This window comes from Vigna unguiculata, chromosome 1, assembly GCF_004118075.2.
Source record: "Vigna unguiculata cultivar IT97K-499-35 chromosome 1, ASM411807v1, whole genome shotgun sequence".
In the NCBI taxonomy this organism is placed as follows: domain Eukaryota; kingdom Viridiplantae; phylum Streptophyta; class Magnoliopsida; order Fabales; family Fabaceae; genus Vigna; species Vigna unguiculata.
Genome location: NC_040279.1, coordinates 39,451,408 through 39,477,476, shown reverse-complemented (window position 1 = coordinate 39,477,476; position 26,069 = coordinate 39,451,408). Strand labels below are relative to the sequence as shown.

Below are 26,069 nucleotides of genomic sequence, written 5' to 3'. Positions count from 1 at the left end.
CGCTACGTTTTCCCTTCGTTTCTGGCCAATATTTTTGGCCGAACTTTCTGGAAGGTCTCAGCCCTCTGCTAACCCCCGCGGGCCCCTCTGCGCTCCCATCTACCGTGGCCGCTCTCTCCTCTCGCCACGTGGTCGTCCCTTCTAACACCAATCATTGTGCTCTGCCACGTTTCGACTTCTCTGTGGGACACGTCAGCGCTGGGCCCTCAACGGAATTGAAGAAGTGTGCGAACTGTGATGTGACGTGAGGTGATGGTCACGTGGCACAAAATTAAAAAATAATATTTTAACTTTTTTTTTATCTCACTTTTAACTCGTTATTTAAAAGAATCAAAATAAATAATCTATTAATAATTAAAAAATGATTAAAAGTAGATAAAAAATAAGAATTAAATTATCTTTATCCATACTTTTGGTAGCTCTTCCGGCTTTCACATTTCAATGGATTCTTCCATTATTCTAAAAATTTTCTTGCCATTATTTTTCTGCCACTATTAAACTTAAATTACAGAACACCAACCTAACTCTACTAGGTGTTGTAAGTATTTAGCTCCAGCGATTATATACAATTGAATGCGAAATATTTAAATCGTTTGATGAAAGCATACTTAAGAAAAATACTTCACAACTGATATTATATTTCATTTAAAAGACAGTGTCATGTGATTGAACAGTGAGGCAGGTGTTGTTGTCTTTGTTGTTTTAATTGCGTAAACCTAAACATATGTTTAAATAAGATATTAATAGAGAAAGAAAACTGATAATGTGTCTGTGTTTCAACTTCACGAACAAGTGTTTCTTGACCAAAGAATCTCGTCGCTCTTGTATTTATCATTTATGTTGAGTTGCGAAATTGACAGTTGAAAATCATAAAATAAGTGTCGTACTTTGATTAGTACGTGCGTTCTTGGTAGATGAATACCACTTCTCCCACAAATTTCATTTTGAAAATTTGGGCTTTTACGTATCCAAATTTTGTTCGATCACTTTTTTTTTTATTTCCATATTTTTCAGAAAATTGTTGAAAATTTCACGTTTCATTAAATAATTTCATAATATATAAATGAATGTAAATTTTATTTTATAAATTGGGTTGGCTAATTCTGTACCAACAACTGCAGTAAGACAAAGAATGTAAGCGTTATCCGTAATGATTGAGTGTAAAGCGTATGTAGGTGGCTTTTTAAGTTTGCTGTCAAATCACAGGACTCAATCCTGAATAGACCATGGAAACTATCAAACTGAAATATGGTAGGGGGCAGAGGAAGTTTTCGGTAGAGCGGTGAAATGCGTAAAAATCGGAAAGAACACCAACGGTGAAAACACTCTGTTGGACCTAAAATTTGATTAAGTTTAAAATTTACTTAAAAAAAAATAAAGTAAAGAGTAATAAAATTATTTATAATATGATCCTATAAAACATATTTTTAATTATTTTTTTCTTCCAAACATTTTTTTAAATAATATTGATCATATTTATATAGCTTCCTATGTTGGATAGGGTTTCAAACTCTCTTTTGAAATTTTTGGAATGCCAAACATTTTAGTTTACTACGTAATACGGATGTACATGAATAAGGTGAAACCTTATCATGTGGTTAGGTAATGCAAAAATTGTATTTTATTTTTTACAAAAATTAAAAAAGACACACGAGATTCGTTGCCTTTAATGCATCATCCAAACACAAGTAAGATTTACTTCACGTCACCATTTATGTCACTATCAAACGTTTTTTCATTAATTTTTAATTAATCACTAATCACAACTGCTAAACAAGGCTTTTAACATGATAGATCCAACTTCATAAAATGGTATCTTATTGAATAAAAAGTATTACTAAAATAAATTACGTGATATTGTTTATACACACAACATTATTTAAAAGTATTTTTGAAAGGGAATATTTCAAAAATTAATATATTGAGTTAATTACAATGCTTGCAAAATTAAGTTAGACACTCATTTTAGCAAAATTATATGGAGTTAAGTAACATTAAAAAAAATTGTAAACAAAATTTGCATGTAATACTTAAATCTACTTTGGCATTAAAAAAGTCCATAAAATTAAAATTAAATAAGTTAAATTGTTTGTAAAAGTGGTTTAAAGTTAAATAACATTGCTTTACCAAAAAAATGTAAACAAAATACAAATCTAAATAATCTTACCATTGTTATAAGGAAAATAAAATATAAAGGACAACTATATTTTGATATGAAAATCTTGTAACACTTATTTGACACTATTATTTATTATTTGGTGAAATATATTTTTCGTTTGCAAAATTGGATTGTAAAATTGAAATTATTCTCTCTTGCAAATTTTAATATATTTTGATCATCAAATTTTAAAAATAAATGAATATGGTCTTTTTAACTCAATGACATTAATATTTTTAAGTTTGTTAAATGGTGTTCTAACATGACTTTGAAATGTGTTAAAATGGTGTAAACCACTCATATGTCACCCTAAAACACGTCATTGACACGTAAAAGAATTGAATGCACTTGGATTAAAATGACTATATCTATTTATATTTAAAGTTTGAAATCAAAATATATCAAAGTTTAATATATAAACAAATTTCAATTTCACATTCAAGTTTAAACACAAAAAAAATATTTAACCCATTATTTATTCTTCTTTTCACTTTTTTTCCTTAAAAAATAACTTTTCTTTAACCATTTTACGGTTATGTTGTGTTGTCAAGCAGTTGTTTTTTTATTGAAATAAATATTTTCCAGATAGAAAATGTGTAGTTGAGTCAACATCCAATAGGGCAGACCCACCTGAGCATTACATGAAGAAGAAATGTGAATGATCCATCTCCAAAGTGCAAAGTGATGGTAATAGGACAAGAAAAGAAACACGTTGAATGTGTAACCTCACATAAAGCCACAGGGCTTTTAATGGGTGGAATGAAAGCAACAATTGGATCCCTTTAGGCCCGGCCCATTTCAAACACATCAAGACACGTGGCCCTAATCATCATACATACACATCTTTGCCACTCAATATTTTGTGGCACTAACACATCTCACACCCCCCTTTGAAAAATTCAACACGTGGGTGTTAACAAGCCACCTCTACTAGAAAACACCGTGCCATTAACGGTTTAAAGTTGGGCCCAATTGCTGATGGGCCCATGATCGCGTGGCTGTGAATCCATCGTACGGTCTGTGTTCCGAGGTTGGGAAGAAAGGCGATAATTGAGTGCGGGTGGGCCAACGATAACGTGATGGGCGAGTGATTTTGGATCGTCCATTCAGTTCGATAGAGTCGAAGACAAATGTTACATAAGGCGTGAAATGCGGAGCACCTAGAGCCGTTCGATGTTTGTATTGACAATCATTGGATGTGGTGAGTGTTTTGATCGTGTGGTGACGAAAAGTTGCTAAACATTATTTTTTTTCTCTTTGTGAGAATGAAGTATTTTAAACTTGGTTTTATGAATAACGAATTGAATTGACAGAACATTTGTTCTATGTTCCTGGTATTTTATATTTTGTGTTTTATGATTCTAATACGAGTATAAATATATTTTAAAATAAAAAAAAGACTATGAAAGTTATTTTATTAACAATATAAGATATATCAATTATTGTTTTAAAAGTAAAAAAAATACATAAACATCATTTAAAAAAATCTCAAGAGAGATACATATAATTTTTCAATAAATTATTTTTTTAAAAAAATATTTTTCTATATTTTAAAAAATGTTTTTTTATTCTTCACAATTTTTAGCTAAGTAATATTTTCATTAAAAATGTAAATGTGATGAATCTCATTCGATTTAAAACACGAAGTATATTTTTTTATTTATAAATATTATTTTCAATTGGAATAGGATGTAATAAATTATTTAGGTACTAACATTCAAATTTGTTTTAACTGGCTAAAATATGAGCACAAATGTTTGTCGCCAAATCAGAAGTTTGAAAAAAAGAATGCTGTAAGCACTAAAAGTTGCACCTAATTGAGATTCAGTAGTACAAATTCTTAGGATCGGTGACGAATCTTGACTAATATTGTTGGGGTGTCCAAATAATATATCCAAAATTTATACATTACATTATTGTCACTAATATAATAAAAAATGAAGTATACGAAGAAAATTGAGAGACATATATACCAAAAATAATTTATCAATATACCTATTTAAATAATCTATTCCTTTATTCTTCATCAATATACCTATTTTTAAAAAAATACTAAAAAATGATTTATCATAATCTAATAAAAAATTGAGAGACATAAATACCAAAAGAAAATTCGATGATAATCAAACCACACTTAAAATTCAATTATAAAAAACACACAGTACAATCATTTTTTCTTCTATGTTGATAAAATAAAAAATTAATATAAAAGAGACTCATTAAATAAATTATTAAACTAATATTTCACTATCAAGTGAGACAAAAGAGAATTACCTTCTTTATTTCTTCGAATGGAAGAGAACAGTTGGGAGATAAAAGCAAAAATAATTGATTTTTTTCTCTTCCGAAAGAAAAGAAAATAGGTAAGAATGGAAGATGGGAACAATTTGTAAGAAATTTAAGATATAGACATATAAAATAGGCTCATTAAATAAATTATTGAATTAATATTTCACTATCAAGTAAGACGAAAGAATTACTTTCTTCTTTTCTTCCTTGAGAAGGGAAGAGAATAAAGGAGAAATAAGAGAAAAAATAATAGATTTTTTTCTTTTCAGAAATAAAAGAAAACAAATGAAAATGAAATATGAAAACAACTTATAAAAAACACAATCTATAATGAAAACAAATAATTAAAAATATCTTGATAAATCTTTTTAATCTTTATTATTTATTATATTTGATTTTATATTTTATTATTTATTAGTATTAATTATTATGTTTATAAAAGAAATAAAATATTTAATTTAATATTTATAACAAAATAAAATCAAAATACCTAATATTTATAATAAAAAAATCAGAATATTAATTGTAAAAAAAGTTTCAAAATTTTGGGGGGGCCAAGCCCCTCCCTGCACCCATGATGATCCGCCCCTGCTTAGGACTCCATATGCAATAGCATGCTCCAAAGTCAACTCTATTAACCATGATTTCTCAAGTGGATGTAGAATGTTTTTAAATTAAAGAAAAATATAATTACTGTTTTATTAAAAATGTAAGGAAATAAATGTCTAATTTTTTAAATTAAATGGGTGAAATTTTCTTTAAATTTTCAGCAAACTTTGATGGGTGTACAGGAAGAAAATAGATAGGTTGCGGAAAGTAACACCCTCTTGGGTATTGTAAACGAGAAACATAAAATTTATCAAATGGACGAAGCCTAATTCCCCTCTCCATTCCGTCAATTACTGAAGGCAACGCTAGTGGTGCAGGAACAAGGAATACTTGTAGTTTAAAATATCATATATAATTAATATAGAAAACCCTTACAATAGACTCTTCGTTCTTCATATTCAAATAACATCCCTCCCCTGTCATTTTATAACAACAAAATAAATTGTGTAATAAAAAGTGTCGTTAATAATCATCATCTTTACATATCTAACGTTATCATCCACAAGTACACATTTGTTTCTCTATACTGCTTAAACATATCAGTTATTTTTATTGTTTCTCAGACGAGATAGATCTGAGTCTGAATTTTAGATATGACAGGAAAGACCTTCACTCATCCTGGCATTCCAAGAGAAACAGCTTCTGTCATTCATCTATTTTTTCGCTCAAAAAGGAAATGTTTTCTTCCAAGGCATCGTGTGATAAAACAAACAAATATATCAGCTATTTACTTCTTATTAAAGTCATCAAGCACGATATACCCTACATTAGAACTGTTCTAATGTCAAACTACCACAGAAAATGACGTTCAAAATAGCCCCATGAGACAAGGACGGAAGGCCAGAAAACTTGACATATAAATCTCAGGGATCAGTTGAATTCAAAATGGTGAATCACTTATATTGACAGGGAGTTCCATGACTAGGGTTATCTATATCACACTTTAATGGTTTGCAGATTCAGATTGTAAACTATGCTTATGTTCGCCTCCTTAATCGCCTGCCACTTGGATTAACCGATTCAGCAGCTGCCCCGTCTGCCAAATCTTGACCATATATGCTACTGCCACTTCTCTTTCTGCTCAATGTCAGGCTTGAGTTATCGTCCACTGAGGCAAATGTCTCCAGCAGTTCCAACAACATTGCCGGGCAGCTCTCTTTCAAATGCACAAAAGCTTCCGACTGCATCACAGCTGCACAAGGTGTAATCATATACATCACTCAGTGTTCAAAGCTTCAAATTTCTAGAGGCTCCAAAAGCCATTAACACTCGCAAAAAGTATATAAAGTGAGCCAAATTTAAGCGATAGGTAACAAAATCCTGGAAAGTATTGAGTTTTTGAAAACAACGCCAATAAACATTTATTCCGAGTAGAAACCCAGAGACATAAAACATGCGGATTGGTGTTCAAAATTTTTGCGAGCTCTGTAAAGATCGGCAAACACAGAATGGCAGAAACCTCAAATTGCCCCATCAATGAATAATTAAGTAATGGAAATTCAAAGATTGAATCGAAACAGATTTTCAAAATCCACCAATTTTGTACAAAAACTTGATTATTTCATGCATTAGAAATAGGGATTACCTTCTGAAAATGATTCATCTGGAAACGAAAAATGAAAAGCTCAGGAGCGGGGCATTATTTTCATAAGTACAAAGAATTGAATCACACTATGGCAATTCATTTCACAAACCAAATACTTGAAATCGATTCAATAAACAAAATTACAAAATCTGGAAAATGGACACACTACCAGTTCCATTTATCCTAACATCAATTAACAGATAGCAAAGAAGAAAAATGTAAGGACATCCGATTAGTCATAAGATACGAGGTAAAAAAAAAGAAACAGCTAACAACAATGATCAAACACGTCAAATTTAAATTATAAAACAAAATTACAATTATTTAAAAAAGTGACAGGGTCAAAATAAAATTGTCCATGTGAGTAGACAGAGAGAGGAGGGGGTTACAAATTTAAATTAAGTGTAAAATGTAAACAAATGTGAAAAAAAAATAACGGGGTAACAAATAAACAGAATGACTTTACAAACTACAGAGTACAAGAGAGCACCAAAGGTTAAGGAAATTTCTTTTAGAATATTAAAGGGATAAAACGTTTCATGAACGGTACAGCTAAAAATGTTGTATTTCATGTCCATGCTGCACACATGGGTGAGGGCATACACAGAAGATCATATCCCTTTTTAACGTAACTACCCAGGTTTACTTCTACTGTTCCCTTACATTCATATCTTTCTTTTCCTCTATCTTAAACAGATATAACATGACAATGGAGCAGTGGAAAGAAATCTACTAAAATATTAACAGAAATAAAAATAAAATTTAAAACGAAGCTTACAGAAAAGAAGGAATAAGATAAGTTATAGATAGCTTTTACTGTCTATATTACGAATCGGGAAAGAAGGAATTCACAATTACCAAACAGAGTATTAGAAGGACACAACATAAACCATAACCCACTAAAAAACATCCCCCCTATAACACAAGCCACATCAAAGTGTTAATGATATCTGCTATCCAAAACAAATGCAGTTCTAAAAATAAAAACTAATGAGGGTCACTACATGCAGCCTTACCCTTGCACATGCACAGAAGCCGTTTTCATACAGATAAAATATGATATTCCTTAACAAATCGTGGCTTCTCAATGCTTCAGTGATTCCCCTATAACTAACAAACATCCTTATTTCCCTTCGATATTATCCCAAGAAGCTCATTTGCAATAGTTTCTGGAATCACAAGTATGTGCAAGATAATAAAACTACTACAACGAGATTACAAAAAATTACCACTTTAATAATATACCAGATAAAAAATATCCATCAAAACCCCTATATTTTTCTATTTTACTTTTTCCTGACTAAATAGGCCTTGGAAACATGAGAAAGTACAACAAGCAGAGAAGACTCAGTGGGCCTGAATCATAAGTGTGTGTGCAGTATGTGTGCCACTGTTTCTGTGGATGCCCATATCCGGCCAGGGGCCACTATGCTCCACCACAACACTCAATATTATCAAAAGTCGTCCGGTAATTGACCTGGACAAGGCACTCCATTGATGGGACTTGGCTGATCCAGTGGATCAGTGGTTGAACAGCATGAACCAGTATAAATTATTAGATATATATTCTACATTAACATATGATTAAAAAATTATAAACCAGCTACAAAATGAGATGTCATGGTACAAAGTTGTTATTAAATCTAAATCCCCTAGTGTCATTTGCACTCAAATATTCGACTTTTTCTCTTTCAGAAAAAATGCAGTGCAAAACCACATTTAATCCACAACAAGTGATCAAGAACACACACATCCGTAGTAGAAGACCTGGAATCCTGGTTCAACCCCTTTTTGGGGACCAGGTTGATGACATCATTAAGGGTTAAGTGTACATACGATCTAAATAGAGGATCAGACCTGTATGTATGTATAAGTTATCATCATTATATTAATTAATTACATTTTTTCTACATATTTATGTATTATAAGTTGCATATTTATCTCTATTCTATAATCCTCAATTGAGTATTAATGGTTTTTTATATGATTTAAATATTCTTAAACATTACGGAGTAATGTTAACAAGAGTAATGTTAACAAACGCATATAATTAAAAAACTGTAAAAGAACCCTTTCCCCAATTATAGGAATGTTTGGATAAAAGGGCCCAGTTTAGAATCAGGCCTGACAATCCTCTGTCTTTAGAAAGAAAAAACCCTAGTTCATTTATCACAGCAGCCACAGAAGACAAACACACCACCAGAGATGCCCAGAAGAAATGTCTTTAGGAGATGAGAGAGAGAGAGAAGTACCAAGTGAGGGAACAGGCGACACACTTTAAGAAAGAAAAAACAAAAAAGTAGCATTAATCCTGCCGCCATAACATCTATTCGGGCCACTACAGCGGCAACACTGAATTGTCCCCCACAGGGGTCACTCTGCTAAATTGCAAAGCCACACTATCGTGTAAGTTATTCTCAACCCCTGACTGTTTCCAGTAAGAAACACATACTTTGTTGTGCTTACTCTTGAGATTAACATGGACAAACCAGAAGCCTCAGAAAGATGTCCATGATGTCAAGCACTTCTAAGTTCAATGCAAGTTCCATATAATTAAGTGTATGTGTTTAATGTTCATTTAACTATTGATGGTATCCAATTAGAAGAAATGTATAGAAAAAAATTTAAAAAGAAAAATAGCACAATGATTGTTTCCACAAGGTAGTATCTTGAAACCAAGAAACCCAAACAGAACATAGACAAACCGGTATCGAATAAAATTCTAACAGATTCACATTGCTAATAACAAAATTTGACCTCATAGCATATTCAAACACCTATCCTTATCTACTTCAAGACACAAAGATGCAGTAACATGTATTTAAGTGTCAGTAAACATCCAGAATTTAATACATAATACACTAATTGCCAAAAGAATATTAAGTTGAAAAGAAACCATGTATTTTAACATTCATATTCCAAAATGATACATACCTCCCAAATTTGCTGGATTTGCAATAAATTTTAAACAGATTGCCTTCAGCTGAGGACAGTGGTGTTGCTCTGCCAGGGCAAGTGTTGTGGCTACATTGTCAGTATTGATTTCTTCACACAATTTTGATTCACAAAGCAGTTTGAGCCGATCAAGATTATAGAGATCAGCAGCAGCCAGGAGATGCTGCACCATGACAGCATATGAGCAGACATTCATCGAGTCCATTACTTCATAGATGTCAGGAAGTTTGTCAGAATAAATGAAGAGAAGCATTGCCTGAAGAAAAAAACAAGTTAAGAATTACCATTTAATCAATTTGCTCAACAAACTAATTTGAAAGAATAATAACTTCAGTTAGAAAATGACAGGTAGCATATAACATGAAGAAGACAGGCTGCCAGAAGGAAATAACATATCTCAAAAAAGAACCACAACTCTGTAACTACTAAAAAAATGAGATCGTAATTGACATAATTAGCTATCATTACTGAACAAACTACACATGCAAACTGGACATATTTTCACATACAACATTCTCCCAACTTGGGATGTGTTTAGGACAACTACAAAAGTTTGATTATTAAAATAGTCAGTTATTGTTATAATTCATTCTAGTCAAAATTCATGTATGTCTAAGTTCGTTGAAAAGTGATTTAAAGATAATTAACTTTGTTTAGAAACGACAAAAAATCCTTTAACACAAGAAAAAGAGAACCATAAAGCTAAGGAGGAAAAAAACAGTTCGAAAATAATATTAAACTACAAAATTTCAGATGCAAGAAAACAAATTATTTACAAAAAAACCAAAACTTAACAAATTGTACTTATTATCTTGGACACAGCTTATTTTGCAAACAATTAACACGATTTCATTGATCTCAAAAGTGCTCTAAGAGATTGCAATGTAAAAGACAAAATCAAAGTTATCTATTCAACAATTTATTTTGTTCCACCACAAAGATACAACAAGTTCCATCAAACTACTTTACAAACAAAACAAACACAAATAACCAACAAACTATGAAAATATCGACAAACAAATTAATTCAAGTTTGCTGGTCATATTCACAAATGTATTTCACTCTACAGATATTACAAATAGTAATTAATTGAAATTGAAAACTACCTTGAAGATAAAAGGCTCAATATCCTCTACCACTACTTCCTCTAAGCTAGGATCCCCAACAAGTCCAAAAAACTGTGCTCTAAACACAGGAGATCGTGCCGCAAGTACTAACTTATGAGCTTTGAAGCTTTCGCTTTTAACCTTGAAAACAATGTCGCAACCAACCTCTGAGTCTAGCAAGTCCTTAAAGTTTTGGCCCATGTCTGAATGTGGCACAATAACACCCTGTTTAGATCCCTCAAAACGAGTTTTGACAACACCAACAGTGCAATGCATGACGAGGCAATCATCTTTTAGATACTCTGAAGTTTCCAGTAGAGTTCTTCTGAAGAAACGCTTGTAACCCCTGAAATGAGCACAGAAACGTTTTAATTGCAGGAAACTCCAAAAACCATACACAATAACATTCTATCCACCATCCCAAAAAAATTAAGAAAGTCAAATATAGGTAACTAAAATTACGTTAACTGATTTTAAATGCATTTCTCCTTTCAGACAATATTCTCAAAAACATCTGGTATGATAGCACAAAATTTAAACTCCAAAACCCTAACTAAACAGAATACAATAACAAAAAAAAAGGGGCCAATGCTGAACAAATTGAAGGTATTATAAACTGCCATCATGCTTCATCATGTAAGGACCACTCCTGAGAATGTGATCAAAATGTTAACAGCAGGAACCTACAAAATTAGAGATAAAAACCTTCTGTCCACTGGTGAAAAAGCTTGAAAATCATATCACAAACAAAACTATATTTAGGTCTAAAAAATAAGTAACTCAATCCCTGGATTTACAATGCACCATCGATGTAGTCATGCATTTTGTTCATATAAAATCACTCCTACTCTGCTTCAATTTACTCCTTTCAGGAACTAGAATGACAAAAAAAACAATGCAGGCACATGATTCGAGCTCCAAAAATTGAGAACACGTAAACAAATTAAGGTACTAAATTTGTCCTATCTACAAAGTAGCAGTGCACTTTAGACTCTAAGTGCATTTATAACCATTTATTAAAATTTAAATAGATGACTATCGAAATTACTATTAAACGTATACACACATAAAACAAGCAAGTTATAATGCTACTAAACTCTCATCATTTGACATGCCAACGTCACTCGATTCAAAACCCTAAACCCCAAAGTCTCTATATATCACCATTCCCCACAGCCAACCATTATCCCAAGTTCAAAATTGAGGGAGTGAATTGATGATACCAACCACATGCTGCCTCTATACTTCAAGGTGTACGGTCCACCATCAAGAGGCCTATCGAAATGGCTATGAACCTTATCGTTCCCCTTCTCACTCTGATCGACCAGCGTCAACTTGAACAGAGCCCTAACGTCAGTTCCGTCGCTTGCGAGAGCTATGAACACCGATACGTACATGGAATTGTCCTCGGGGTTCTTCCCATCAGGATAGAAGTAAATTGCCCAATCGTAACCACCGACGCTAAATGTGTCGCTCATGATGTACTTCCCAGCACCCATCCCCTTTGCGAGAGAGTACCCCTTTATCGTGAATTGGTGCGAGCCATTCACAGTTTCGCTGATCGAACGCGAGCACGAAGAGCCCTCCGAGAAGGGCTTGAAATCCCCCATCCGGTCCTCCTCCAATTCCGCCATCGCAAAACCCTAGCGACGGTGGCGCATCGATGAGTGGGGCGAAACCCTAATTCCCCGAATTGGGGCGAGGAAAAATGGAATTGGGCACAGTGATGGCGGAATTAGGGAACGAGAGAGATGGAGAGGAGCGAAGAGTTACGTTACAAATACGAAAGCTATGTGCTGTGTTGCGGTTTGAGGTTTTAGAGAAGAAAGAGAAAATAATTAAATGAGGTAAGAGAGATGTAAGGTAACAAAAATCCAGAACATAACCAAACGAAGCCCCGATATCGTCTTTATATGATTCTACTACTGCCAGCCACCGCTAACTCTTTATAACACGCTATCCCACTTTCCTTTTCACACCCCTACCCCTTGCCACACACCCATTTCTTTGAAAATTACTAAATATATTGGGAGGGAAAAATATCGTCAGAATCATTTTGTTCCATCATAAATAAATAAAGAATTTTAACGAGCGGGTAGATATCCATAGTAGTATTTTTCTTGTACCTTATCTGTTAAATATATGTATCCGTATTTATGTACTGGAATTTATTACGCATGTACTAGCATTGTTTATTATTTACGAATATTTATAAAAAAAAAAATAATATTTAATTATATATTTTAATAAGAAATTTAAATAAAAATATAATGTATAATATTTATAAATTTTAAATAAATGACAAATAACACATTTAAACTGTGTTGAATGATAATTTATAAATAAATAAATATTTTTTAAGATTAATTGATAAAATATAAACAATTTAAGATCAATGTGATAATGTTTTAGTCATTTTTTTAATTTTTATTTATTTAAATTAAAGTGTTACATATACGAATATTTACGAATATAGATATTATGATACTCATATCTATTTCATTAATATAAAAAATACTAATATTTATTTATGATATTCATTTTTTATATTTTTTATCTGCAAATTTTATCCAAAGATATTGTGTTTATAATTTGTTTTTACATTCCAGATCATAACGCATGTTTAATTTACTATATATCTTCGACTTAAATATAAATAATTAGATATCATTGTAACTTTCAAAAGAGTGTTTTGATAATTATAAATCGAATTGATATCAATCTTTTATCAAAAATAATTTTAAATTCAAAATTAAATATTTAAAAAATGTTAAGAATATTACACATCTGATATATATATATATATATATATATATATATATATAAAAATACAAAAAATATTAAATCCAAATTCAAATTCTATTCAGCCTATTGTATATGTAATAAAAAAATTAATAATTGTATAAAACTAAGTTGAATAGGCATAGTTTATTTAAATAAATATTAATTGGAAAAATATGCATCGAGTGTGACATTGTCTCACTTGTGTGGCATCTTCTTTTCACTTAATAAAGTTTACAGAATAAATTGTATGGCAAAATATACATGATTTCTATTGTTATTGTTAAGAAATTGAGATATCTCAACATATTTTTGCACTGTATCTAATATATTGATCATTTTTGTCTGGAACTTGTTTGGATTAACTCTTTTAAAATAATTTTTATAGATATATTTTAGTTTAGTGAATTTTCTTGAATCTCTCATAAGTAAAGAGATTAAACAAGTAAATCATGTTACCCTATATTTAATTACAAAAACAATCCTTTGTTTTGTTTTTTCACTGTCCAAACTATGTATTTATACTTTAAAAGTTAATAGAATTTTTTAAATTACATTTTTTCATTTTAAATAATAATAGTAATTGATTTAAATTAATAATTTTTTCACAATTTATTTGAACTTAATTTTTATTCATTTCATCTTACTTCAATACAATTTTATTATTTTGATTTTTTTTATTTTAAATAACAAGTTACATTTTAATATAACTGATAACGCTGTCGTCAAGCGATCAAATTTATACTACTTATCTATAACAACTTCAGTATTGTTAAGAAAGTAGTCAACAAAATAGTAAGGGTAAAGTAACCCAAAGTCGTCTCCCAACGAACACGGAATTGATTTTTAACAAATTAGTTCTTATAAATTCTATACAAAAGAGTTAGTCAAATAAAATAATAAAAATATGGGGATTAAGATAAACAAAGATAGAAATAAAATTTAAAAGATAAAAAAAATAAAAACAATAGTAAAGAAAATAGATTGATTCCATTGCTTTTTCAAAATAGATTCATCATCGGTTATCTAAAGATTATTGCTCAATTAACTATTGTTGTAGATTTACAAATTAATCAATGTAAAGTCTCAATTAATTTGTTGGCGTTCTCACTTTTAACCAAAGTACAGTCTCAATTAAAAGTGAGAACTTTTAGATTATCCACAGTAAATTCAACCAAAGTACAGTCTCAATCAAATTTACTATGCCTAATCATGTCTATTCTTTTATCTCCTTACCAAATAAAAAGCTTAATTAATCAAAGTAAAGTCTCAATTAATTTTCGTTACAGTAAATACCTTTAATCAAAGTAAAGTCTCAATTATTGGTAAAAACTCATTTAATCATATGAAAGTTTCTAAATAAAATCAAAGTAAAGTCTCAATTAAATTTAAAAACCCTTGACTCATATGATCAATATGCGTATAGATCTAAAATCATTATTTTTTATGAGATTCAAAGATAGAAGACATAGATGAATTAAAACCTCAACAATAATAAAAAGAACAAAGAAATTAATTCATTCTAACCTCAGAATCCATAATGAAATTACAATGGAATCAACCCAAGAAGTTTAGCAATCCATAGAATACAAAAGAAGAATAGAGAGAAGAAAAGAGAGAGAAAGGAAACGAAATTAGGCACCCCTAAGGGTTCCAAAACTCTGAAGTCCCCAGCTTGTCTTCTACTTCTCCCTTGGTCTCTTTATATAGGAATTGGACTGGGCTTTTCTGTTGCTAAAATCTCTCAAATATCTTTTAAAATAAAATAAATATAAATATTTAAAAATATTTGGAGAGATATAGAGTATTTGACAAATATAGTTGGTTGATAATATCAATATCTAATATAATTAAATAAATTAATTACTTAAAGATATATGATAAATTATCACCAATTAATATTTGTATTAATTTTCCGAATCAACCCTTTGCAATCTCCTCAAATTATCTTCTAAATAATCCAATATCTTCAAGATATATTTGTTTGTTGTGGATCTAAAAAGATTCTAGAAGATCTTGTCATATTTAAAAAGATTTGGTAGTTAATATCTTTTAATATTTTATGATATAATTAAATAAGATAATTATTTAAAAATATCAAATAAAATATCTAAAGATATATTTTTCCCAAATTATCTTCTATCATAAAGATAAAGAAAACCGCAAGGTCCAATTTTTTTGTTCTCTTCTTGGTTTAGCCAAACTTCTTCACTTTTTCAAATTTTTCTTGCCGTCTTCATGCAATGCTTGGGTTGAAGTTTTGTGCTTTTGATAATTTCTTATTCTTGGATTTATCTTTAAAATGTCATGAAGCTTTAATCAATTTATTTCCACACCTCCATGAGCTCAACTTAGCTGCAGCTGCACTAACACACCTCAAAATATCCAACGAACATTTATGCAACTAAAAAGCTATTTTTATCATGTTTTTGTATCTCAAGCTCAATAAACCCAATTATATGAAATCTCAATTAAATCAATCTTTAAGCACACAAATTCAATTAAATACCCATAATTAAACATTAAATGAGGGCAAAAATACGCACTCATCATACCCACACACTTATCCTTTTGCACTCCTGGGCAAAATTAAGCAATTTCAAAACTTAATCTGAGATATTTTATTTCACATCAACATTGGATCAAAGGAATGAACATCACTAGAGACAAATCAATACTCTAGAGATCAAATTATCATGTATATACAAACAGAAAGGTTCTATTTTTCACACATGAGTTAATCTTTTGAATTCACAAGACAATCAATTATGAAAGAAAGCACTCAAGTTAAATGTGTATTTTCTCACTAAAATTCTCTCAAGTGTTTTGGCTTGTGTTTTCACTCAAAATACTCATGTAAGTAAACTCTCATAATACTTAACAAGACTCTAATATTCACAAAATTTCAGAAAATATGCATTCAAAGATCATGAGGACTTTTCACAGGTTATAATGGGGCTAAGGCAAAGGTAGGAAAAAAAATTAAGATTTTTGGGATTTTGAAATTAAAATATAGAAAGATAATGGAGCATAATTTCAAAAACAACTCCTTTTCGTTTATTGCTTTGTTGCTCTCTCTTTTTTTTAGAAAGTAATTATTTCAACACTTTTTCATCAACAATTTTTCCTTTTGCCATTTTTATTAATTTGTGGGTGAGGTACTCACCCACACACTTTATTCCTCAACCATTCTTGAACATAATCCATTAGCTCCTTCTTTCTTCCTAAGGTAGAATATGGTCTTTTTCTTTTTCAAGGTTATGCAATAGGCTTAAAACAAGAAAAAGAGGTTTAAAGCTCAAAGGGGCTACCAATGGATTAATATCAAGGTGGGCTTATTTGGCCAAGTAGCTTAAAACAAGAAATGCCTCAGTCATATCAAATCATGCATATTCACCTAAGATGCAAAACAAAAGAATCAAGTTAAATATTTGAGTATAAACAAACATGAGCAAGTCACTCAAGAAAAAATAGGAATGGCACATGGTGGTCCATCCTTTGCATTAAGGCTCAAGACTCACAAGGTCAAATTCTTTCACAAAAGATTTAATCAAGAAATTCTCAGATCAACTCAATTAGCAAATCATAGAAACAATCTACCCATATCAACATGACTTTTATTTTTCCAGAATTATGATCATCTCACTTAGTGAATCAAATCCCAAAATCCAGTGTCAATATGTTTTATTGAAAGCAGGGAAATATTTTTGGTGGATTTCTTATGAGACATATTGTTTAAAAGTTTCACTTAGTAAAAAGTTAATACTTTCACAATTTTCTCAAAACGAAATCACAATTTTTTTTAAATGAAAAAAAAACACAAAAAACAAAAACAAAAAACAAAAAACATCAAAAGGAAAATCCTACCTACAGTTTGTCTCCCCCACACTTATTTCAGAAAAAATGTCCTTGATGGACTTATTTTGGGGAGGAAACGAAAAATCTTTTGACTATTGGCTCAATCTAGCCATATGTCAAAATTTATTTTCTTTTGACTAAAATTAGACTTACGTCTCTCATCTACCAGTCACTTATGTTTGGTATAATTAGTAGTATAATACCCAGTTTGGGGCTAGGGTGTTAAATAGGTACTCGGTTTAAAAAAAATGTCAATTACATCCTAACTTTTGAAAAAGTGCTTCAATTAGGTCCCTTTTAGACAGAGTTGACTAACACCGTTAGTCAACGTGCCACGTGTCAGTCTCAGTTTTTTTTTTCGTTTTTTTTTTAATTTTTTTTTAAAAATTTTTGAAAAAATAAAATAAAATGTCACGTGTCAAGTCCCTGTGTGTGACACGTGGCATTATCAGTGTCACGTGTCAATATCACTATAAGATGTCATTGTGTTGATTTCGATTTAGTCCCCGTATATGTTTTCTATTTCAATTTAGTACCTAAGTATGTATATCTGAGTCAATTTTGTCCCAATTTTTTTTATAATTAAAATCCATTTTTTATAAAATTAAAAGTAATTAAGTATAAAAGTTTAACAAAAATTAAGTATTTGATATTTATATTAAAATTTAGTGGTAAAATTCATTTTATTAAGTCATTTTTAATAATAAAAAAAATTAGTATAACATTCAAACCAATAGAAATTTTGGTTTAAAATTAGTAAGAGACAATATTGTTCTATTTAAAAAAAAATAACAAAACATGAGTACTTAATAAAAAAGTAATTAATAAAGTAATATGTTAAAAAGTCGTTTTTAATAAAAAATATTAGTATAACATTTATATAAATAATAAATTTGGTCTGAAATTGAAGGGAACAATATAAATATTAGTACTTAATTTTGTAAAAATATTTATACTTAATTATTTTTAATCTTATAAAAAATAGATTACAAAAATATTTTAATTATTAAAAAAATTTGGGACAAAATTGAATCAGATACACATACTTAGGTACTAAATTGAAACAAAAAAAACATATATGAGGACTAAATCGAAATCAACACAATGACATCTGATAGTGACACTGACACGTGGCACTGATAATGTCACGTGGCACTGATAATGTCATGTGGCATTGACAATGCCACGTGTCACACACATGGAATTGACATGTGGCATTTGTATTTTTTTTTCAAAAAAAATTAAAAAAAATTAAAAATTTAAAAAAAAATTAAAAATTAAAAATCAAAATCAAAAAAACCAGAGACTGACACGTGGCACGTTGATTAACAACGTTAGTCAACTTTGTCTGAAAGAGACCTAAATGAAGCACTTTTTCAAAAGTTGGGATGAAATTGATACTTTTTTAAACCGAGTACCTATTTGACACCCTAGCCCCAAACTGAGTACTATACGACTAATTATACCCTTATGTTTTAACAATATAAAAAATTATATTTTGACTTTTGAATGAATCAATACTTATTAAATCACATCAGAAAATATAAAATGAGAATCAAATTATAAAAGTGAAAATATCATAATCATAATCCTTTATAAGACTGTTTTTTTAGTATTGTTTTCATAGGAGCCAATTTTAAATCAAAATTTCCAATTATTTTTTGCTTAATTTAGTTATTTTAAATCCAATTATAGTTACCAAACACATAATGATTAACGGGTTAATCGATTTTTCGATGCAATTGGTTCGATTTGATATCGTGGATGTTATGAAGCACAATATTTATTATAACTAATGTCATGCCACATAAGTTGTTAGAAAATGGTGCATTAGAAAAGGAAGTTTGCTGAGTTGATGTTCCCATGAAAATAAAAGTCTGTAATTAGCTGCAAAAACACATACAGTCACTACACTTATTTTGTTCATGTCACAAGTCTTCAGTGAAACACTGAACAGAAAGGAGACATTTTAACCAGAACCCATTATTTGCGGATTCATGAATTGAATCGTGAAATCCCCAATGTCTGGCGATTTTCTTCGGACATCGTTTTCTCTCAAGATCGCAGTCTTTTTCTTCATCGCCGTCACCTTCTTCTACTTCGGCAAGCATTGGTCCGATGGCTACAACCAGCTTGTGTTCTTCAGCACTCAACATTCCGACCCAGATTCGAACACGAGCCCGGTCGTTACCACGTCGCCGAATTACGCTAAATCTTTTAACCTCTCCGCGCTTATTGACCAGAACATAACCCAAGCGGTGCCGGAAAATGTTCCGCCGCCTCCGGTGCCGGAGGTGCCGATCGAGCAAACGGGGATCGTGAACAATAATGGCACGATGTCCAATGAGTTCGAGGTGGGGGATTTCGAACCCGGTATGGTGGATCAGTGGGTGAACGAGTCCCAGGTTGAGAGGGAAGGTTCTTCTTCTGATTCTGAATTGGCAAGGAAGAAGTTTGGGTTGTGCCCGCTCGAGATGAGGGAGTATATACCTTGTTTGGATAATGAGGACGCGATTCGGAAGCTGCCTTCCACAGAGAAAGGGGAGAGGTTCGAGCGGCATTGCCCCGAGCAAGGTCAAGGGTTGAATTGCTTGGTTCCTGCACCCACTGGGTACCGTACTCCTATTCCATGGCCCAGAAGCCGAGATGAGGTCAAAACGTCGCCTTTTTGTTTTTTTTTCTCTTCCAGTTTAGCCAGATGGATGTTTTGAGATTCAATTAGGAGGATTTTAAATTTGCTTTTGGTTTTTAAGAGATAAAGCTTAGATGCTGTTATATGAGGTGCTTTTGATATTGTTCTCCTGTCAGAGGTAGAATTTCACCTTAGTAATCCACTTAGCCAAGGTTTCCAATGTCATTATCGCTTCTATTTTGATAGGAGAACAGCGTCAAAAGCTCTAATATAACTTCAGATATCCTTTTCTTTAGGTTTTCATGAATATAAGTTTTTTGTTTTCGTTTTTGGTGTAGGTATGGTTCAATAATGTTCCCCATACACGTCTTGTTGAAGATAAAGGAGGCCAAAACTGGATTTCTAGAGACAAGGATAAGTTTAAATTCCCGGGAGGTGGCACTCAGTTTATACATGGGGCAAATGAATACTTGGACCATATTTCTAAGGTTATTAATTTTGTTGTTTTTGTATGCTTTGATTTTGGTTTTGCCTTACCTTTTTGTTGGGAAGTGTAGTTGCATCTAAGTGGAATCTGACATTAGATTTTTCTGATTATAGATGATTCCTGAAATTACCTTTGGTCGGCATATACGTGTTGTTCTTGACGTTGGTTGCGGGGTTGCTAGTTTTGGTGCGTACTTACTGTCACGGAATGTTGTCACTATGTCTGTTGCACCCAAAGATGTTCATGAGAATCAGATTCAGTTTGCTCTTGAGCGTGGTGTACCGGCAATGGCAGCAGCATTTGCAACTAGACGATTGTTATATCCAAGTCAAGCTTTTGACATGATACATTGCTCACGCTGTAGAGTTAATTGGACTAGAGATGGTATGTATTTCTCTTTCTTATATGATAAGCAACAGGCCCTGGTAGTAACGTGGAGACATGTTATATTGAGAGGTCTATAATGGCCAATCAACCTATAGAAAGTATAGAATCCATGTTGGAACTGCCCCTTTTCTTGGTAGTGATATGTAAATAACATTATTTGTGTTATGATGCTTAGAACTTATCTTTATTTGTGATGAAGATGGGATACTGCTGCTTGAAGTTAATAGAATGCTAAGAGCAGGAGGATACTTTGTATGGGCTGCCCAGCCAGTTTATAAGCATGAAGAAATTTTAGAAGAACAATGGGAAGGTATAGCTAAATTTTCTGAAGCTTTTTAGAAATGGAGTTTATCTAACTCTTTATTACCAAGAATGCTGTCTAAACCTGTGGTGAATGTAACCTTTGATTTGGTTATCTCCAGTGATGCTTAATCTTACAACTCGACTCTGTTGGAATTTTTTGAAAAAAGATGGATACATTGCAGTATGGCAGAAACCATCTGACAATATTTGCTATACAAACCGTGAGGCAGGAAGTACACCTCCATTGTGTGACCCAAGTGATGACCCAGACAGTGTTTGGTATTGTGTTCAGGCCTTCCTGTACATTGATGATTGTACATTTCCAAAAATGATGTGTAAAATTATTACTGTCATTCTTATACGTGATTGAGTTTTCTGGGATAAAATTAGAGTAGAAAATAGATGCATTTTGCTAACACATAGGTTTGCGTTCCTTCATGAATGTTGAAATGTTAAACCAAGTTTTCCATCATAAAGAAAGTTGGACACGATGTTCATTTAGATTAATATTATGAAGTTTTTAGCTCAATTCTAAATTAGAACTACTGAACTGTAAAAATGACGATGGACTATCTCACCACGATCAATAGATAATAGTAGCAGCCTTGTATGTCATCAATTTCTAATTTTAATCTGTACTTTCTTCTAATAGTTAAGATTTATAGGTGGATTACTGAAGCATATGCCAAGTTAGAAACAATTCAGTCCTCCACTCAACCCACCTTGGGAAAAAGTAGAGAGACAATATGATATAAGAAAAACGAAAGGAATATTACGTGGTAGTCTATATAAATGAAAAAATGGTTATTTTTCTGTAAATATGGATGTGCTGCCCCCTGGTTATATGTGTATTTTGGATTTCTATCTGGAATGCTGTATGTCTTTTCTAGTTACGCACTCGGAACCTATGTTGCTTATGGATAACAAAACATTTAGCCAGTTATATCAATCAGTTTGAGTGAAGTATCATAATAGCTTTTGATGCATTATTATTAAAATTTAATGGCTCATTATTGGCAATTTTGTTAATTAATTGATTAATCTAGGTATGTTGATCTAAAAGCATGCATCTCTGAATTGCCTGAGAACGGATATGGAGCAAATGTCACTGAATGGCCGGCTCGTTTGCAAGCCCTTCCTGACAGGCTTCAAAGCATACAGCTAAATGTTTTCTCATCCAGAACTGAGCTATTCAAGGCAGAATCTACATATTGGAAGGCAATAATAGCAAGTTATGTTCGTGCTTTACACTGGAAAAAGATCAGACTAAGAAATATTATGGACATGAGAGCAGGTTTTGGAGGGTATTGTTTCTCTTATTTACTTTCTTGTTATAAATTTGCATTTGTGACTTTTCCCTATGAGAATCTTCAATATATCTGTGTTTTGCAGATTTGCAGCAGCATTGATTGAGCAGAATTTTGAAAGCTGGGTTATGAATGTTGTTCCTGTTAGTGGTCCAAACACTCTTCCAGTTATATATGACCGTGGATTGATTGGAGTTATGCATGACTGGTATTTCACTAAGCTTATTTAAGATAATATCAGTTACAGGTGTTCTCAATTTTGTGCTGTGGTTTCTTAATTTCAAGTACCTAACAATTCTCCTTTTGTCCAAATCCTCTAAGTTACTGTCAACTTGTCAGCATGTATTAACATTTTCATTATTTTTAATGTAGGTGCGAGGCATTTGACACCTACCCAAGAACGTATGATTTATTGCATGCTGCCAACCTCCTTTCTCTTGAGAGGAAAAGGTAATATTTTCTCCAATTATGGGCATTTTATCTTTTCCTTGCCAATTATTATTATATTTGTATCAGTAGAAAGGAAAAAATGGAGTATTGCACCAGGGTTTGAGCATTTTCATCTTATTTATGCATGATGAAACATTTCATATTTCATGCGTAGCATGCATTACTAGAACAGAGGAGGAAATCTGCCACAATCAAGAACCAATAAATAAGCCTATAACCTATGATTTGATCATAATTTAAGATTTTATCCAAATCTAATTTTGAACCTATTCATTACAATATCAAATCAATACATTAATTAGGAAATACATGATACAAAATTTAAGGGCAAACTTGCAACTGCTTTAATATTTCATTAATCATTCAGAGCATGCACCATGACTCTCTCAGTTCTTAACTGCTTATTGCAAACACCAAACATGTTTGATGTCTGCTATCAAATGCATTTCTCTCTCTCAGATGCAATGTCTCATCCATTATGCTTGAGATGGATCGGATACTAAGACCTGGTGGACATGTATACATCCGTGATTCTCTTGAAATTATGGATGAACTTCAAGAGATTGGCAAGGCAATAGGCTGGCACGTGATGTTGCGAGACACAGAGGAGGGGCCTCATGCAAGTACTATGGTATTGGTTGGTGAGAAGCACTTACTACGCTCTTGAAGCCAAATAGGGTAAATTGCATGACTTTTCTTTGACCTTGCAACTGGAAGTTATCAACAGAGCATGGGAAAAATTGGTATTGGAGAGGTGCTGGAAGATGCAAGTGCAAGTACTACTAAGTGCCAGAAGATGCAGGTGCATGCACTTCCTTACAAACCTCAAGAGGTGGTTAGCGTTTATTTATCGATACTACTGTTCTTGAGATCCCTAAAGCTGGATAGGTCAGGTGCATCATCTAACTTATTTTTAAAATTCAATTTATTTGTATATTCCAAAGCTCTACGTAGCTTAAATATATATATTTTTATTTTTCCATGATTATAAGCACATTTGGTGTTAGTCTTTATAACAATTTTCCGTCTGTTTGTATCTCATTTGTTGAAAGTCCCATTTGGAACCAAGCTAGTGGGGATACAAATCAACCAAAAAAAAGTTATAGAATTCGAAATCAACAATCTATAACTAGTATGAGTTTACCCACTTTTGTCTCTACATTTTTGAATTATTTTGTTCCTTAATTAATACTAGAAATTAATTTAGTATTGTTTTAATTACATGTAATAAAAATACCACATGAACTACATTTAAAGTTGAAATTTAAAAGCAACTGCACACAATTGTCTCCTATTTAATTTCTATTCTATCCACCTTTTATTTTATTTGTTTAAAATATAGAGGCACAAGTCCCCTATTACTCAAGGATTCATCAAGAAGATCATTTAAGAATGTATTGTTGACATCTAGGTGTGAAAGATCCCACTTGTTAGTGATGGCAAGAGTAATTATAATCTTGATTGTGACTGATTTATAACGAGATAACCGTGTTGTTGATGAAAACCTTTTTGCTAAAAGTTTAGTTTTATACTTGTTAATAGTCATCTGCACTTTCTTTTACTCTAAAAGTCCACTTGTTCCAATATTTGTTTTGTTTGGAGGAAGAGTAACTAATGCCGAAGTGTTGTTTTTAAGTTTGGTGATAAATTGTAATTTTGCCATGAATTTGAATTGTTGAAAAATGGTCAAAGTTTCAAATTTACTTTTTAGTAGATTAATCCAAGTGAATGTAGAATATTCATTTGTTAAAGTAATATAGTATAGGTAATTATTTGTGGATGAAATGTTTGATGTTTCCTAAAGATGTACACTGATTCTAATGAATAAATATAAACAAATTCATGCACCAAAGATGGAAAGTCTGTGCTACTTTCTAACATAACTATCATTGCAAAAACACATTTTTACTACTAACAGGCATATTATACAATCCTAAAAGAAAAGTGATTTTTTCTATGTCGTGTGATCCGAAACTTCTAAATAGAATTAGAAATTTCTGGATTCAAAATAATAATTGTGGCGTTTGAAATTATATTTTAAATTGTACAACGTTCTAAATTTTGAATTGTACAGTTACAAACTATTAATATGCATGAAATAAAAATCTTTTAAGCATTATATAATTAAAAAAATATAATATGCATGAAAAAAAATCTTTTAAGCATTATATCATTGAGAAGACACTTCAAACTCAAAATGCATCCAAATTATAAGAATGTAATTACTTCTCATAATTTATATTATTATTATTATTATTATATTGATTTTAATATATTGTTATCATCTTTTAATATACTATATCAGTACAAATATAATTTACAAAAGTAATGCCAGAAAAAGTGAGAAATTAGCATGAAACTAGAATAAAAACATAAATAATAATTTAAGAGAATAATAAAATAAATTTATTGTTCAATTTTTAGTGTCAAGAACAAGAAAAAAAATGAACATATGATCACAACTCTTAATTTACTATAAATTATAGTAAGCAAAAGAAAAACATAAATAATAATTTAAGAGAATAATAAAATAAATTTTATTGTTCAATTTTTAGTGTCAAGAACAAGACAAAAAATGAACATATGATCACAACTCTTAATTTACTATAAATTATAGTAAGCAAAAGAAAAAAAAGAATCAACTACGAGTCCTTTATAAGTTTTTAAATTATAATATACAAACAAAAAACATATGGTTGATATTTTTTATAATATGCTGTCTCTAATACTAATTAAAAAAGCTATACGATAATACAAGTATATTAGATGTATAACGTATAACTTTTATGTTTTTTATACATGTAAAATAAATAAATATAGTTTGTCAATTTAATTTATATAATGTATGTCATAAGAAAATGGATTTTAGCTATTTAAAGTTAATAAATACTTTATAAATCAATATATATATATATATATATATATATATATATATATATATATATATATATATATATATATATATATATATATATATATATATATTCTCGACGTCAATGTGAATCTAAATTATATATATATATATTCTCGACGTCAATGTGAATCTAAATCCATTAATTTATATAGCAGTCTATTTTTCAAATATAAATTAAAAAATTTAGGAAACTGTCACCGACTTTCTATGCTCAAAAATTACAAAATTAAATATTATTTTTCAATAAA

General features: G+C 31.0%; 2 protein-coding genes across 2 annotated transcripts; one reads left to right on the top strand and one right to left on the bottom strand.

Moving 5' to 3' along the window:
* Window positions 1-5,755: 5,755 nt before the first annotated feature.
* LOC114181205 (BTB/POZ and MATH domain-containing protein 3) lies at window positions 5,756-12,618 on the bottom strand. The gene is made up of 4 exons (XM_028067594.1): window positions 11,930-12,618; window positions 10,703-11,048; window positions 9,576-9,852; window positions 5,756-6,248 (listed from the first exon to the last, which is right to left on the bottom strand). The coding sequence occupies exons 1-4, from the start codon at window positions 12,334-12,336 to the stop codon at window positions 6,034-6,036; spliced, it is 1,245 nt and encodes a 414-aa protein (XP_027923395.1). The 5' UTR covers window positions 12,337-12,618; the 3' UTR covers window positions 5,756-6,033.
* A 6,563-nt stretch (window positions 12,619-19,181) lies between these two features.
* LOC114194554 (probable methyltransferase PMT11) lies at window positions 19,182-23,901 on the top strand. Its single transcript, XM_028084874.1, has 9 exons — window positions 19,182-19,992; window positions 20,312-20,461; window positions 20,574-20,844; window positions 21,047-21,157; window positions 21,270-21,429; window positions 22,197-22,454; window positions 22,543-22,665; window positions 22,830-22,907; window positions 23,367-23,901. Exons 1-9 carry the CDS (start codon window positions 19,363-19,365, stop codon window positions 23,572-23,574), a joined length of 1,989 nt encoding a protein of 662 aa, XP_027940675.1. The 5' UTR covers window positions 19,182-19,362; the 3' UTR covers window positions 23,575-23,901.
* Window positions 23,902-26,069: the final 2,168 nt, after the last annotated feature.